Below are 16413 nucleotides of genomic sequence, written 5' to 3' on the forward strand. Positions count from 1 at the left end.
AGCCATTTGATTTCGAGATGTAAGGCTCTGGGAAATTACAACCAGCATTTTTCATTATTTTCTGATAAACATTTCATAGAGAAATTACTTGCAGAGTCATCTTTAGTGAAAGTAAAAATGTTGGTTGCATCCATTTATTGTTACATACTCCAGATGTTATGCTGCTTCAGTCTGTTGTCAAATGTGTTTTATTTTTAAGACATTTTTGTCCTGTCAAAATGTCTTATTTTCCTTTTTAAAACAGTACTTCACTGTGTGTTACTCTTACTTTAATTTCACACCCCACCTAAAATGACTGTGTGGTGTTATATCAGAAGTGACTTGTGAAGTCTCTCCATCCTTCCTGAGGTCGTATCTCCTCCCAGTACTCGTTTTAAGAGCACAGGTCCTCCTAAAGAGAAGCTGTAGTCTGTTACGTGGTCAAGCACAGATGCTCTAAAAAAGGGGTCCGACTCATCCTTCTATGAATAATCATTTTGCTCCATTTAAGCCCTCTGAGGCCTCCTGCCATAACCATTTAGCTGAAAATGATCCATCACTCCCTCCCAGGCTGAATTACACAGTCGCAGGTTTAATGGCAGCCAGCAGCGTACTGGCAGGGTTCATGTTTCGGCCATCGCCCCCGTCCTCTCTCTCAGTGGGCACACACTGGCTGACTAGTTTTTGTGTGTGTTCATGTGCATGTCTGCGTCTCAATGTCAAAGCCAGTGCTCACGTTCACGGTGGCAAATGTAAAACGTGCGAGCGAGTGTGTTCTGTAGACGGAGAGACGGTACCTGGAATGTCCGTTGGGTCACAGTGAGTGGTGTTGCCGAGGTTCTCGTGTTTGTTCTATAAGGCGGTACGCTCCAATGAAGGACTACACACAAACACACAGACACCCCCCCCTTTCGCCAATGGCGCCGGAAACAGGCCCGACCCTTGCCCCTTCAATGTACACATATGTACATGTTACAAAGCAGACTACTGTGTATTGAGGGAGGGGAGCAGCCACTGGAGTGTATCCACCATAACGGAGCGGACTATAAATGGAAGTAAATCAGGTGGAAGAGTCGTGGTCAATTGAGGAATCAACATCTGTGCGGTGTGTTTGTTTTCAAGCTGTGAGGATGAGAGAAACTTCGTTAAAGGGTCAAGGTTACACTCACGAAGGAAGCAAGTCTCTTCCCAGTCTTAAATCCAGTCTGCATCTTACTTCCTGTAACATGGCTACATTGTCAGGTGCTGTGACACATGCTTGCCTGTGTCTTTTTGGGAAACAGTGGGTACATTTACATGCACACTAATATTTCACTGTTATTTCAAACCTGACAATATTCCAAGATTGATATGGGTCATGTAAACAGCATATAGCTTCTTCTGATTAAAACATGGAATATACTGAAATTATTCGGGCTTTGTAACATTTTTTGGACATGTTTACAGCATATTTAGAACATACTTCTCAATTGGGATTTTTACCACACTTCTCGGCACACAGCTCTTGCCTATTTACTTTCGGCACTGTATGTTGTCATAAATTTGTTGTACACAAACCAACTAGCCAGCAGTTTCCAAGGCTGGTGTAGAAGTGCAAGCCCAAAATAAAAGCCCACATGTTTTTGGTTGAAAGAAGAAACACAGCCACTTTAAACACCATTAAAGACTTCGATATCCATTTTTTGATAGGTGCAAATATTGCAGAAAACAAGCAACATGCGACATGCTTGTTGAACTCGAAGAAGGTCCAAAGGCCGAAACGTCATCCAAATAAAAGAAGTCTATTGCCTGTGATCAGCACCTCAGTATAATTTTTGGTGTGCGTTTCTTTTATATTTTAAATGTGCAAATATTGCAACATTGACCTTTTCAAGAAGATGGTTGAAGGAATGAAAAAGGAAGGCTGTGTTCACACGGTTGAACAAGAACTCTGACAAAATCCTGGCATGTCATGATAAACGGCATGTTAGGGCATGTTCATCAGAATATGCGCAGCTGCATGTAAACTGGAGTATGAGTGGAATACTAATTTTTATTTGCCATGTAAACAGCTTAGTAGGAATGTTGTCTTTTTTAAATAAGGGCTCTAATGTTTGTGGATGTAAACATAAACAGCTTGATTAGGGTTGGGCAATTTGACTATACATGCTGTGGGAGTTTAGATGTTTTAGCAGGTAGCTGTCTCTTTAATATCTTTGGTTGTATTAGGCTATTGAGGGCACTGCTGCTTTATGACAATAATAGATTTACAGTACTTTAGCATTAGTATGATGAAGAACATAATCTGTTTTTTTAATTCACTGGATTTACCAAAATTCGGAGACCCTCAGATACTTCATTTTCTTAATATATCATGATATATATGTTGATGTAACAATATAAATGTATGAATGCCCCAAAGACTCAGTTGTATCTTTGAGCAGTGTTGGCTGCAAATACAGAATTACTGCTGTGGAAAGACTTGGTCTGTGTGCACGTGTGTGTTAATATAATATGAGTTCCAGGCAGGATTATTACATGTATTTAAATGTGTGCGTGTGTCTTTTGTTGTTTTCCAGTGTGGTAAAGGTTCTACTTGAAGCCGGTGCCGACCCAAACGCCGGAGACGACTTCAACAACGTTTACGACACCTCGCGGGAGAAAGGCATCCACTCATTGGAAGGTGAAAGCGAAGAAAAACCCCACTTTGTGACTGTGTGTGCATCCATCATGCGTGTGTTTGTGTGTGTGTGTGTGTGTGTGTGTGTGTGTGTGTGTGTGTGTGTGTGTGGTTGGTATATTACACGTATGAATCCAAAGTGTTGAACCAGATATTATGAGACATTATAATTTGCATAAAGATTTGCATATATGTACATGTTTCATTTCTTCCCTGTTATTTATTTTATATGTTCTGTGACAAGTGGTGTGTGTTTTATTTGTTTTTTCTTCCGAGCTGCACACACAAACACGGAGAAGATGGCACTGGCACACAAACACACACACACATACACACACATTTTACCCCCCCTAGTCTGTGTTGGGTTTCTGCAGACATATTTATATGGGATATGTATATTGCAGACATTTATATGGCTGTCAGGTTTGGGTCCACGTGGGGCCGGCGTAGCGTGGGGAAGCGTTTCCCAGACGCACGCTGATGGATGGGCTAGGGGGGCCTGTGCGACGCTTTATTGGGTTAGCTATGATTATCCCGCACTGTCTCTCTCTCTCTCTCACACACACACACACACACACACACACACACACACACGCTGCATAGAGAGACTGTCGGAGAGATAGAGAAAAAGAGTGGGATGGATAGATGAAGGGAAAGACTGATGAAGGAAGGAAACATGACAGGAGGAAGGCAGTGAAGGGGGCAAGGGAAGAAGCTAGGGAGCAGCGATGGAGCGAGGGAGGTTAAAGATGGAGGAAAGGAAGAAGACGTTTGGGGTGATAGAAGGAGGGAGGGATTGGAGGAAATGGGTGGGATGATGAGGGAGGGAGAGGCGAGGAAGTCAGGAAATGGATGAGACAAAGTTATTGGGATAGAGGGTGCGGGGAGGGAGGACGAGGGTGCAAGCGATGAAAGGAATTGATGGATACGGAGGAGGAGAGGAAGGAGGCGGAAAAAATAAAAATGGATGATGGAGGAGTGGCACGAGATGAGTGCTCTTATGAAAAAGAGAAGTAAGGAGAGAATGATAGACTGTCTCTATTATTAGTGAGGAGCACAGCAGAGGAGACCCTTAAAAACAGCTCACATTATTCCTATTGTGTCGGACAGTCAAGCTTAAATCTGTGAAAATGAACAACTCTTCCAACGCTGGAAACAGGAAAGACAATTTTGTAGACTGCAGTGTTATCATTGTCACACTTTTGGAGCCTTACCATGACTGTGAATAGATTAAAAAATGCTATTCAGGCTCTCAAGGCTCAGACATTTCCAGTTAAAGGTGCTCGTTAATTCATCATACTCATCTTCTTAGCTCCACAGAGTTTACAGGTTGCATCTTACATTGGAGCCGGAAATAGCGTGTGTTTTGTGCCTTTTTTTTCTGTCGACCAATGCACGTTCTGCAAAAGGAAGCGCTTGTTCTAATCTTTCTTGTCTCTCTGTCGCTCTCTGTCCCTCCCTACAGTCCTTGTGTCCAGAGAGGATGAATTCAGCAGCAGGCTCAGCAGCAGGGCCGGCTTCCGGGCTTGCACAGCGCTTCATTACGCCACGCTGGCTGATGACCCACGCACTGTCCGCATGCTGCTGGAGGCTGGTACGTTGAACCCCACCCATGAGGGGTGGGCGATATCGCCAAAATCTTTTAGCATGTTATATTTACGTTTATATCATGGTAACAATATATTAGCCTGGTGAGACCATCCTGATGATGTGAGCTTTCTGTGTCAGTCTGGCCCCACTGCCACACCAAACACTGAGAAAAAGAAAAATTAAAACCCAATCAGGGATCCGCACTGTAGTTGACAACGTAAGCAGCCAATCAGGGACTGTGTTGTAGTTGATTACATAAATGCAGGTGGCAGCTTGCAAAACCGTAGTGGTGGCTTCTGCTCCCTAGTAGAGTAAACACAAAAAGTGAAGTTATTGCAGAAATAGAATCCATAACAACATTTAAAGGGATAGTCACCCAAAAATGAAAATTCAGCCATTATCTACTCACCCTCATGCTGAGGGAGGCTCTGGTGAAGTTTTAGAGTCCTCACAACACTTACGGAGATCCGAGGGGGGAGTGGGTAGCAGCACGACTGCACACCTAATGGCTGACAGCGCCCCAGATTAAAACGTCCAAGAACACAGAATTGAAACCACAAAATGTCTCCATACTGCTCGTCCGTAGTGATCCAAGTGTCCTGAAGCTCCGACATAAAAAGCTATTTGGAAAAACGTCATTTGAACTGCTTGTGGTTCTCATTAGAACTCTTGTAGTTCTTGTAGTACTTAATATAATATTGTCTGTTACTTCATCACATTTGATTATTTTCTTCTTTTATTTGGAGCTTTAATACAAGCAAAAAAACTGCCCCACATGAGACAACAAAAAAGAAAGGTTTAAGGTTCCTGAGAAATAATTTTAATTTAATTTAAAAGGTTTCTACATCTACAACTTCTCTCTCCTCCTCCATGTCTGCCCAAAACATGCTACCCTGCGATGCTGGATTCACATGATCAGTGAGAATCCAGTCCCAATTTGATACACAGCCTGCCCCGAATAGCTTCTGCGATTGAAACTGTATTGCCAAATCTCTACCGGTGGACACATTTCTACTGTTATTGCCCAACCCAAGCATCCCTAACTCAACTTCAGAGTCCATGAGGGATCTCTGAGGGTCTAAATATCTACACATAGTCTGCAGTTATATTTCATGGTAGTATGATTCTTAAACGTGGACCAAGAATCTCCTTCTTTTTTAGTATGTCAACCTAAACAGTGAAAATCTTAAGCGAGGTTATGACAGTAGGGGGTCCTTGAATTTGCCATGACTCACGTTTATGCTCCCCATTTACATTTATAGTATTTTGGTGTTTAGTCTTCAGAGAAAGGGAGGAAGATGACGGATGAGGATTTTTGCCACTAGATGAGCCCCCAGTAGTTAAGTAGGTAAGGCGTGTGCCCCATGTACAAATGCAGTTTCCTTGCTGCAGCAGCTGCGGGCTCAATTCCAGCCCGCGGCCCCTTGCTACATGTCATCCCCTCTCTGTCTCCCCGCCTTCACACTTTAAACTGTCCTTTCATTGAAGGCAAAAAAGCCCCCCAAAAACAATCTTTAAAAAAAAAGATGATCCAGTCCGTCCCTCGTGAGGAAAAACTGCAAAAAAATGCAGCTGTCACCTGGACTCTTGTCAGTCTCAGCTAAAACAAACTGACAGAACTCAATTATATTGTTGACCTGAAGGGAAAAGTCCCAGTGATTTAACAGAATGTCTTTATCTGTTGTTAGGCTGGATAAAGCTCAAGCTGTATTCAGTTGACAGTTACTTTGCTCATGTAATACTGTGGAGGTTTTGTTTTGGGAGAAGATTGTTTCTGTGTTGTTAAAAGCCAAAAAATATTTATTCTAAGGAGCAGTTTATTAATGCGAGGAAACAAATTGTTAATTCAAGACACATGTCAGGCTCCTCACCTTAGCCTTTGCTATACAAACTAAATGGTTCTCATTTTGTCCTCAGAGCTGAAGGCAGCATCACCTCAGCTTTAAGAAGCTTTCCATGTATCATCATCTTAACGCTCCCACCCCCGAGTAATATAAACAGTATTACAAAGCTCATTTGAAATTGATCACTTGTTCATACCCCCTCTCTGCTCACCCCCATTACACTCGCACCTGTCGTTGACTCAGCTCCACCAACTCACACACACACACACACACACACACACACACACACACTCAAAGACCCTCGGGGCAGAATATCCCCCTCAGTTTCCAGACGAGCAGCTCTTAAACAAGCGAGGCCTAGTTGAACTGTGACCTCCGCACAGAACATGCCCTTGGGGTAACTCCACAATCACAGGATGTGTGTGTCTTTTGTGAGTGTGTATATGTATGAATATATGTCTTTGTGTGCGCATGTGTGTGCTTGTGCATGAAATTATTCATATATTCATGTACGCTTTTTTGATATGTTTAAGTACGTACACGCCTTTTTGAATCTAACTTGGGGGGACATTTGTAGTTGTTGCTTTTTAGGCTGATATGTTTTTAATCTAAAAAGATTTTTCCATTTTTTGGATCAAACATCCCAACCACCATCAGTGCACACACACACACAAACACACACAAGCTAGTATTAATGTCTTGTTTATGTTTATGATGGATGGTGCATCCAAAGCTCTGTCTGCCTGCCGCCCCTCCCGTCTCACCCCTGCGTCAGTGAGCAGCACTCTGTACGCTTAAACAAATCACTCGGTCTAACTTGATCAAATGTTCTGCAGACGCATTTTTGAATTAAAAAGGTAAGAAATTTCACAAAGCAGAGACATTTGTTTTAAGTCAATCTGATTAAAGACAGGGTGGGCTTTTGCGCACCCGACTGGGTCGTTGCCGGTTTGGCGCCACCATCGCGGCCAATAACAATCATGATATCACACATTGTCAATCGCCGACACATTGCTGCCCATGTGATTCTGTGTAATTAAGGACTTTTATATTAGTTTTTAATGCGTTTGATTATTGTTGACAAAGCGTGTGTTATTGCTACTCCCTTTTTTTCTTGAATCCATTTCCTCTTTGTCGCCTCCTATTCATCTTTTTTTACATCATCACGAAAAATCTTATAAACTGCACAGCTTCAGGACATCTATGTGGATTTGGATGTGTGTGTGTCGTCTGATTGTGCGTCATCTTCCCTTCATGGATGTGCACAATGCGTGCGGATCTGTGTGGAGTTGTGTGTCTCCTTTACCGTCTTATTTCCCTTGTGTTTGTGTGAGTCCACGTTACTCCGCCAGCCGTGGGTTTGCTCTTTTGGCCTTAGCCGGCCCTCGACTCGCATCTCCATCCATCACAGTCTCCAGGCCCACCCTCGGGCCTCTCCTCGCCCCTCAGTCCCTCGCCCTACCTGCGGAGGCTCTCTAGCTTCTCCCCAGGCTCCACATCAGGCCCGTGGCCACAGGCGCTCGGTAATGGACGGCTCCGTAGGTGGTAGGAGGCCAGAGGAGACACACATGCTTGCAGACACACACAATACAGATACAAGGACACACATGCACAAAGACCAGCAGGGGCTCTCTCCCACCAGCTGCAGTGAAAGAGAGGGAGGAGGAAATAGGAAAGAGGAGGGGACTCCTAATAGGCATAACTAAAGCACTCCTAATGAAGGGATCCTGTGTATGCGCGTGTGTGTGTGTGTGTGTGTGTGTGTGTGTGTGTGTGTGTGTGTGTGTGAGTGTGAGTGTGAGCGTTCAGATGGGGGGGGCCTGTTTGTGTGAGTGTCGTTAGTGTTGATCCTGTTATAAAGTGCTATGGCCCAGAGGGTTGGCCTGATATTAAAGCCCTAAATGATGCTATTTATTATGTCCAGTGTGTGTGTGTGTAGGGTGGGGGGTACTTTATTGCTTTCCTCCCTCATGTTTTTGGTGGGTGGAGGGATTAGTGGTGTACGGTGGGATCGATAGCTTCGTGAGCAGGTCACAAAATTTAGGGGTTTATCGATAATGATCACAGTGATTATTAGTCTCTGCGGTCGGTGCTCAGAGCGAGAGGAACAACCAGCACCTGTAATGATTACAGGCACTGTGAAGAGTTTTCCTGAGTGTAGCTCACTCAGAAAAACTTAGAGTACAACTTAGTGTAGTTGAGATTTGGTACAAATATCCGCTCATCAGCTGAGCAGGTACAGCAGAGACCTGAATAGATAGATGATGATTAAATATATCTTAAAGGTGTATTGTCACTTATAATGTGTCAGTGATTCATTTTAATCACACTATATCCTCATAACATAGAGATTTCATTGTATTCCCTGCTGACTAATCATTAAGTGACACATTTTATGTCACTCCCTGCACTTCCTCTCGTGTGTCAGCAAATTTAAAGTTTGTTAAATTATATTAAGGCCCAAAACTAGCTGTCCGATCAAAGAGTAAGTAATGATGAGCACAAATCTGATCAAGCATTCAAACTGCTTTCACTCCGACAAAGGCTCTAAGCAGAAATGTGTTGGTGTCAGCTATTAAACATTAAAGGCGTCTTAATATACTGAAGAACCACAGTGCCTTGCATTTTCCCCTCTTGTTTTTGGACTTCAGTTTCAGTTTGTGAGAGTAGATGGTGCTATGGATGCCTTTTGTTACAGATTGATCGATTAGTCTATCAACAGAAAATTAATTGTCAGCTATTTTGACAATCAAAAATCTTTACGTCACCTGCCTCCATTTAAGTAATATAAGTCCTCTGGTTAAAAGGGTGACATAAGCAATGCAATTTGACTGTACCTGAAAGAAGAAAGGTTTTCACACTGAATACCAAAAAATGCTGTAAGAGGATCTGGATCAGTTGTTCTTTCAAGGATTTTGGAAAGGGCTTCAAAAGTGGAGAACCAATAAATTAGGCGACTCAGGCAAGACCAGAATGTATGAGCCAGTATTGCAAGGGAACTTCTACATCTATTACAAGAATCATCTTTGAGATTTTGAGTATAGATTGTTGAAGTCTGTGTATCACCTCTTTAAGTATTTTTTTTTCAAGCTTAAAAGCCAAACATTTGCTGGTTTCATGCTTCTTAAATGTGAGGATTTGATGCTTTTCTTCATCATCATAATAATAAAATGAATAGCTTTGGATTTTTAGATTATTTTCTGACAATTTATCAAGAAACTATTACTCGATTAAATGGGCAGATTAATCAATAATGAAAATAATCATAAGTTGCAGCCCTACAGTAGCCAAAGCCTGGAGGATGGCACATCTTAGTCGTCGAGTATCTACTAGAGACCAAAGCTACACCTTTGTGTGTTTGTGTAGTGTCACTTTGTTTGCTTACAAAAAGAGTCTTTTCCAAATGTGAAGCTGATTTTGCAACAAAAACAAAGTTCCTTACATTATTTATAGCATTTTCATTTTGTCTTGCTTATAGCCGATGCAATGGAAACATTCACCTGTTCATGTGGAGGCACGTATGTGTGGGTTGAGCGTGGTGGCACAGGTCAGGGCAGAAGGCACCGCTAACCACCCTCACTGACAACTCCTGGCACACTTCACGCACGCTGTGACATTATGGTTCTTTTCCTCATTCATACTCCGACGCCTTAAAGATCTGTTTAGTACATTTTTTTCCTCCGTTTGACCCCTCCTGCTGTGTGATGTGCGTGTGCTCCTGTGCCTCAATGGCCCCCAACCTGCAACAACCTGTGCTGTGTATGGATTGTATAATAACCCAGGGTCAAAGTGTGTGTTATTGGCACGCGTTGCAGATATGAAACCCCCTACAGGGTCATTGCATTGCCCTATTGCTTCACTTCAGTTAGTCTCGGTGACCCCTGAACCCATGTGACCTCTCACCCCTAAGCTCACTTCCTCCATCGACGTTTTGAGCCTCCTGCTGAGGTCGAGTGTGCAGCAAAAAAAAAAGAAATGTTGCTGCTCTGTTGTTAGTTTCTACCATTTTATAAGTGGCTACAAATAACTGGATTTGTGTATCTAACGTATGACTTGTACGTTTGTGTGTTGCATGCTTGCATTCAGGTGCCAACCCACTGCAGACCAATGCTTTGGGACACACAGCACGGGCCTACGCTAAGGAGGGAGAAGTGAGCAAAGTGCTGCAGGAGTTTGAGGGCAAGGTATAACACTCATACACAGACACACACTCCTGTACAGACTGTGCAGAATGCACAAGCAAATTAAAAACAACTTTAGTTTCCATGTACACTAATGTTTTGATGCTGCAGTAGTTTCCTGTGGCCTGGTCTGAATGACTCAGCGCTATTCACTCAGCGGACATCTGTGTCATTCACTTGCCTTCACACACACAGACACACACTCCTCAGGAGGTCTGTGTCACTCTTCTGACTGAGTGACAGGTGCTATTGAGTATTAGTGATGTGAAAGCTGGTCGAGGTTAACTGGGGTTAAAAACGTGCTGAACAAGTTGGATTATATATCAACCGTATATAGATATTGTTCTATGGGGCTTTATATAAAACATATTAAAAAATAGCTCTTTTTTGTGCAGTATTTTTTCCGATAGTTGGTATTTTTTCCTGATTGTTAACATCGGGTTTAAACTGTGAACTTTGATTGAGGTTGATCTCGAAGCTTGGTTATCTTGTATCTGAGCGATGGTGTAGCATCAGCTGACTGCAGGGACCCCTCTCCTCTCATCTCTCGGTATTTTCACTGGTGTATTGTAGTAGAGGTGAGGTCAGCTGTTTTCTTAAATAAAACTTGAGTTACCCGTAGTTATCTCCCAGCTTGACAGCGGGCCAGAGCTAAGCAAGATGAAGAGAGAGAGAATAAACAGCCAGCCTCCACTGCGGGGCGAAAACCTGTAGTCGGAGAGGACAAAGAGGAAAGGATGAATGAGGCGTTGGGTGGCTGTGAGAAAGAAAGAGGGAGAGAAACTGTGAAAATAAAGGTAGAGAAAAGATTTGGTCAGAGAAAGAGGTGGAAAAATAGATCAGATCAGCATAAAAGAGGGAATGCGTGTAAGAGAACTGAAGAAAGACAGAGGTAGTGTGTTAAAGAGGAGGGAGTTGGAGGGAGGAGGTGAAGGGAGTAGCAGAGACACCACAACCCTTTAATATGAAAAAAGGGAGAAACAGCTTTATTGTTGCATCTAGAATGGATTTTTTTCAGTCAGCTTTGCACAACAATATAACACTGAAAACACACCAAGTAGCAGCAAAGTGTTCGGTGTGCAGCAATAAACAAAGATTAGAGACGCTTATATCCACTGATGAATTTAAGGGCATCATAAAGAATGTGGTGACAGAGACATGTGCTTGTTTTTCTTGAGAGGCCGCTATGTTTGAATAGTTGTTGTTTTATTGTTGATTTTTGTATTATATGTTGTATTTGTTGGATTTTGAATGTGTTTTGATTGGCTGCTACCTCGGCCAGGTCTCTTGTAAAAAAGATTTTCAAACTCAGTGAGACTTCCTGGTTAAATAAAGGTTGAATTCATAAAAATAAATAAATAAATAAAATAATTAATTTTACTGCGGTTGGGAGGCGTGTCCATGTGTTTCAGATGGGAAAGAAATTCCTTCCAACATAAGTCACAGGAGTCACAGGACTTCACTGATTGCCTACGGGTATTCTCTGGCTGTAATTCGCTGCTAAAAGTTAAACTATCCCAAACTTTCTGTTTGGCTGCACTTCCCAGCAGAATTAAACAGGTGCAGCCTGAAGCAGCTGCCACAGCTTTCCATAGTCTTTGCAAAGCAGTTAGCTGCAGGCCGCACTTTGCTGCTTCTTGGTGTGTTTTTGGCATGTTTGTTGTCTCTTTTTTGGGGATGAGCTGCGAAGTTTGTACGGGTGGTAAATGGGGCTGCACAATATGTGGAAAATATGTGATAATGCTGTTAAGTATTGTAATTACTCGCCATAAAAAAAAAAACCAGGTATTAAAGTGTACTCTGTTCTGCCTTTCTGCTGCTTCCAGTAAGTTGCTAAAACACAACAAATTGCTTGTTGAATTAAAAACAATAAAAGGAAATTACTTCCAACATTATTTTATTCAACAAAGTGACCCACACACAAAGGCACCAATACAAAAAAGTGATTGTTCAGGGTGTCTACAGATCCTTAAAAAGTCTTAAAATGTCTTAAATTAAGTTTTCTCAATATAAGGCCTAAGTCTTAAATTGTCTTAAGTTCAAATTTGATGGGTCTTAAATATTTTCGGTCGCATTAACGTGAAAATTTCTCCAGCCTGACAGACCCAATGACAGTTTACAGTCATTGGACAGACCGAAGATTTGCAATATAAATAGCATTTAACACATTAAACACCTAAACTCACCTACTTGTTGTCGTTTTTCCTTACTGTTCATTTTGAGCTGACATCAGTGTGTTTAGTTAGAAAGAGTACTTATACGTGTGTGCCACACCCTCACACACACAAACACTTATATATAATGTGTATTTCCATTACAGGTTTGGTCTTAAATTTCATGTAAGGTGGTATTAAAAAGGTCTTAAAAGGTCTTAAGTTTAACTTGGTTATATCTGTAGAGACCCTGTTGTTACAATTTAATGTGCTGTCTTTGACTGATACTGTTTTAGCTTACCCAAAAATGCGGGTGCTATATTGCCGTCTTTTGCGATGTGTTTTTTGCGCAAGATGACATGGCATTGGCGATAAAAATTAAAATATTGTGCAGCCCTATTGGTAAAGAAGTAAAGATGACGGTAAAGAGGAAGAGACTTGCAGACAGACTCTTCAGTGTCCCCCTGTTTTTCACTGGAGAGCTGATTTCTCACCTGTCTCCCTTCTCGTCCTGATTCATTGACTGTCTCATCTGTTTTCTGCATGTCCATCCTCTTTACCTCCGTCTAGTTCCAGGAGGCACAGGCTCGGCGGGAGGCGGAGGAGAGGAGGAGGTTCCCCCTGGAGAGGAGGCTGAAGGAGCACATCATCGGACAGGAGGGGGCCATCAATACCGTGGCCTCAGGTAAACACACACATGGACACACACATATGCAGCTAACACACAAAGACACACCACATTAATAACAGGTGCACGTAAATACATGATTCAAAGCCAAACTCTTGTTTCCACACAGTTTCTCTTTCTTTCTTTCCACCATGTTCCTGTTTTCCTCTCTCTTGTGCTCTCCTCCCTTCCCTCCCACAGTAGGCGGGTTCAGACAGACCGGCGGAGGCTGTAATTGGTTAATTGTGATGAATGAGCTGTCTGTCAGGCATACACAGGTGCTGTGTGCATGTGTGTGTGTTTGTGTGTGTGACAGCTGAAGAGGCCAGGCTTGGAGCCGCCAGTTAACACGATTACAGAGAGAGGAGACATACTACAGACCCCCCACCCCCCCACCCCTCATCCTCTTTTCTCTCCCTCTCTCTGTCTCTCCTCCCTTTCTCTCCTCAGTGTCTCCCTCCATCTCTCCTCTCTTTACCCCCTTGATCTTCATCACACCCACTCTTTCTCCTTCACCTCTCTATCCTTCCCTGCTTCCACTTTGCGGCCTCCGCCTTCTGCATGTTTCCATCCTCTTTCCTCCGCGCCGTGCCGTCCGTCTCCCTTCCTCAAAACACATAGAGTCAGGGATGGACAGGCGAACGGCAAAGTGATGGAGACAGGATGAGACAAACAGATGAGACAGGGGTAAAACAAACGGAGGCAACGGGAGACAAAAAAGAGACGTGAACGCTGATGGGAGGAGATAGCAGAGAGGTGGCTGAGAAGCAGAAAGCTCGGAGCATTGACAGAAAGACAAAGAGAGCGAGTGTAATGCATAGAGAAGAGGAGGGAGGATGAGTTAGAGCACAATAACACAGCAGACAGTAAAGAGCTGATATTACACCAGGCATCCATGGAGGCCATGTATTGATCCGCAGATGAGAGAGAGAGAGAGAGAGAGTGTGTGTGTGTGTGTGTGTGTGTGTGTTCAGAAATGGTTCTGCAGCGGAGGAAGAGGCTGTGTGTTATTTTTATGATCTTGGACAGATTTGTGAAAATAATCAACTCACTCCCAAAGCTAGAAGCAGATATTATAATCTGTAATTTTTTCGTGAGAGCAAATACTGCAGAGTTTATAATCAACAGGAGAACAACTTGGATTTTTGCCTCCAGACCCGAAAAAAAACTAGACTAACTACAGTTGTGAAAATACAAACTATAGATGACTATAAGGCAGCATACAAACAGTGATGCAATGTGAGCGATGGTTACAAGTGTCAGGTAGTGTAGGTTTTGCTGGGAGTCGGTGAAGCAAGAGGGAATCTTGGGACTTGTAGTCTTTGGCAAGGTGATGAATGATTGTTGTTATCATGGCAAATTGTCCTGAAAGCCATAGAAGACGTCGCCACAGTGATAAAGGAACAGCTTATTGATCTCTGAGAAGTATTACAGTGAATATATCACACACACACACACACACACACACACACTGAAAGCAAGCAGCATAACATGTGGGATGCCTAAAAGAGGCCAAGAGGCAGACAGAGGATCTACCTTCAAAGTGTTGTGTGTTGTGTAGAGCTGCAATTATTAAATTCATCCCTAACTAATTAGATTATAATTTAATTCATTTGAGTCATTTTGAGGGGAATAAGAGGTAAAATTCTGTGATTCCAGCGTCTTACATGTCGCTATTTTCTAGTGTCTTTACTTCTCTATGACAGTTAACCAAATATTTGAGGGGTTGTGGACAACACAAGACATTTAAGGACATCATCTTGGGCTTTAGGAAACGCCGATCAACATTTTTCACCATTTTTCTGATTATTTATCGACCAAACAACTAACCGATGGATAAACTAACCATGTGTGTGTCATTTTGCCAGTTTTATCAAAGATGTTCAGAGCAGGAGTGATCCAACCTCTTGCTGAGTCAGAGAGGAGGAGGTAGAGATGTAGAGATGAGGAGATGGACCAGGAAAGAGCGGAAGGGATACACTGGAGATAAAGAGCCAACAAATGAGAAAGGGATGTACAGATAAAGAGAGAGGAGGGAGCTGCACACGACCAGATTATGTAATCGCAGAAGCACCACACACAACAATATATTTTACTTTATATCATGAGTTCTTGGAGTGATTAAAAATGTCTGTGGCAGGGGAAGAAACCTTTGTCACATGTCAGATCTTCTTTTTTCTCCTTATCGCCCATGAGAGTTTCCCAGAGACAAAGATGACATTTTGAAACCTTGACGTCTCCTCATATATAAATGTCAGAAAATGGTGTACAAAAATGTCGATTGGTGTTCCCCAGAGCACAAATGATGTCCTCAAATGTCTTGTTTTGTCCACAACCCAAAGATATTCAGTTTTCTGTCACAGAGGAGTGAAGAAACCAGAAAATATTTTGATTTTATTCAGTTTACAATGATATAAACCAGAGAAAAAAATAATTTGCCATTGATTAAAAAAAAAAAAATGTTTCAACATTGGTTATCTCCATTTATATAGTTTATATATATTTATTTTGCAGACCAGAAGTTAAGAAATTTGCTTTGTTTTCTTGGTTTTAAAAATGCAACATATACACACACATTCACACGTATACATACATAGGTTGCATTTGGTGTGTTGTCATGTCTCCAAAATGGCTGTTTCCGCCTGAACTCCTCATGACGAACAGCTGGCCTGCAGCAAGATACACAACCACACACGCAAACAAGGTACAAATACACTAACTACACACACACACACACACACACACAGGAAGGAGGTTAGATTGATCCAGGTTTAGCTCTCAGGGCTAAGAGTTATTGAGGAGAATCATCCCTCTGTAATCATGTTAGAGCCAACCAGACCTGCCCAATACACACTGCCCTGAGTGTGTGTGTGTGTGTGTGTGTGTGTGTGTGTGTGTGTGTGTTGGTGTGTATGTGTGTGTAAGAGAGAGAGAGCGCAAGCTTTCATTTGTTTTGTGTCTCCTTCCTTTCCTTGTTGTTGTCAGGGTCCTCTGAGAAATGTCAATGTGCCCTTCTGTCAAAGTCGGTCTCAATCAGCTAAAACACACACAAACACACACAGAAGGTTACGCTGTCATTCACACAGCCATTGATAAAGCAGACAGAGCTTTGGAGCCCCTCTTGTCACTATTCATCTCTGTGTCCATCTCTGACACACTCGTTTGTTTCTCTGTCTCCTTATCTCCATCACTCCTCTCTCTTTCCTCTCTTTATCTCCTTCTACATCCTTACTCCTCTTTCCTCTCCTTATCTTCACTCCTCCTCCTCCTCCTGCTGCTGCTGCTGCTTCCTTCTCTACCATGTCATCTCTCTACCTCTCCTCCTCTGCTCCTGCCAAGC

General features: G+C 42.6%; 1 protein-coding gene across 1 annotated transcript in view; it reads left to right on the forward strand.

Annotated features, from left to right (window-relative positions):
- clpb (caseinolytic mitochondrial matrix peptidase chaperone subunit B) overlaps window positions 1-16413 on the forward strand; it is a 43485-nt gene that overhangs the window by 14702 nt on the left and 12370 nt on the right. Inside the window, exons 4-7 of the mRNA XM_050063487.1 lie at window positions 2538-2641; window positions 4104-4232; window positions 10159-10256; window positions 12977-13091. Coding sequence (XP_049919444.1) covers window positions 2538-2641; window positions 4104-4232; window positions 10159-10256; window positions 12977-13091 — 446 coding nt within the window. The remainder of the gene's footprint in view (window positions 1-2537; window positions 2642-4103; window positions 4233-10158; window positions 10257-12976; window positions 13092-16413) is intronic.

This window comes from Epinephelus moara, chromosome 2, assembly GCF_006386435.1.
Source record: "Epinephelus moara isolate mb chromosome 2, YSFRI_EMoa_1.0, whole genome shotgun sequence".
Lineage (NCBI taxonomy): Eukaryota > Metazoa > Chordata > Actinopteri > Perciformes > Serranidae > Epinephelus > Epinephelus moara.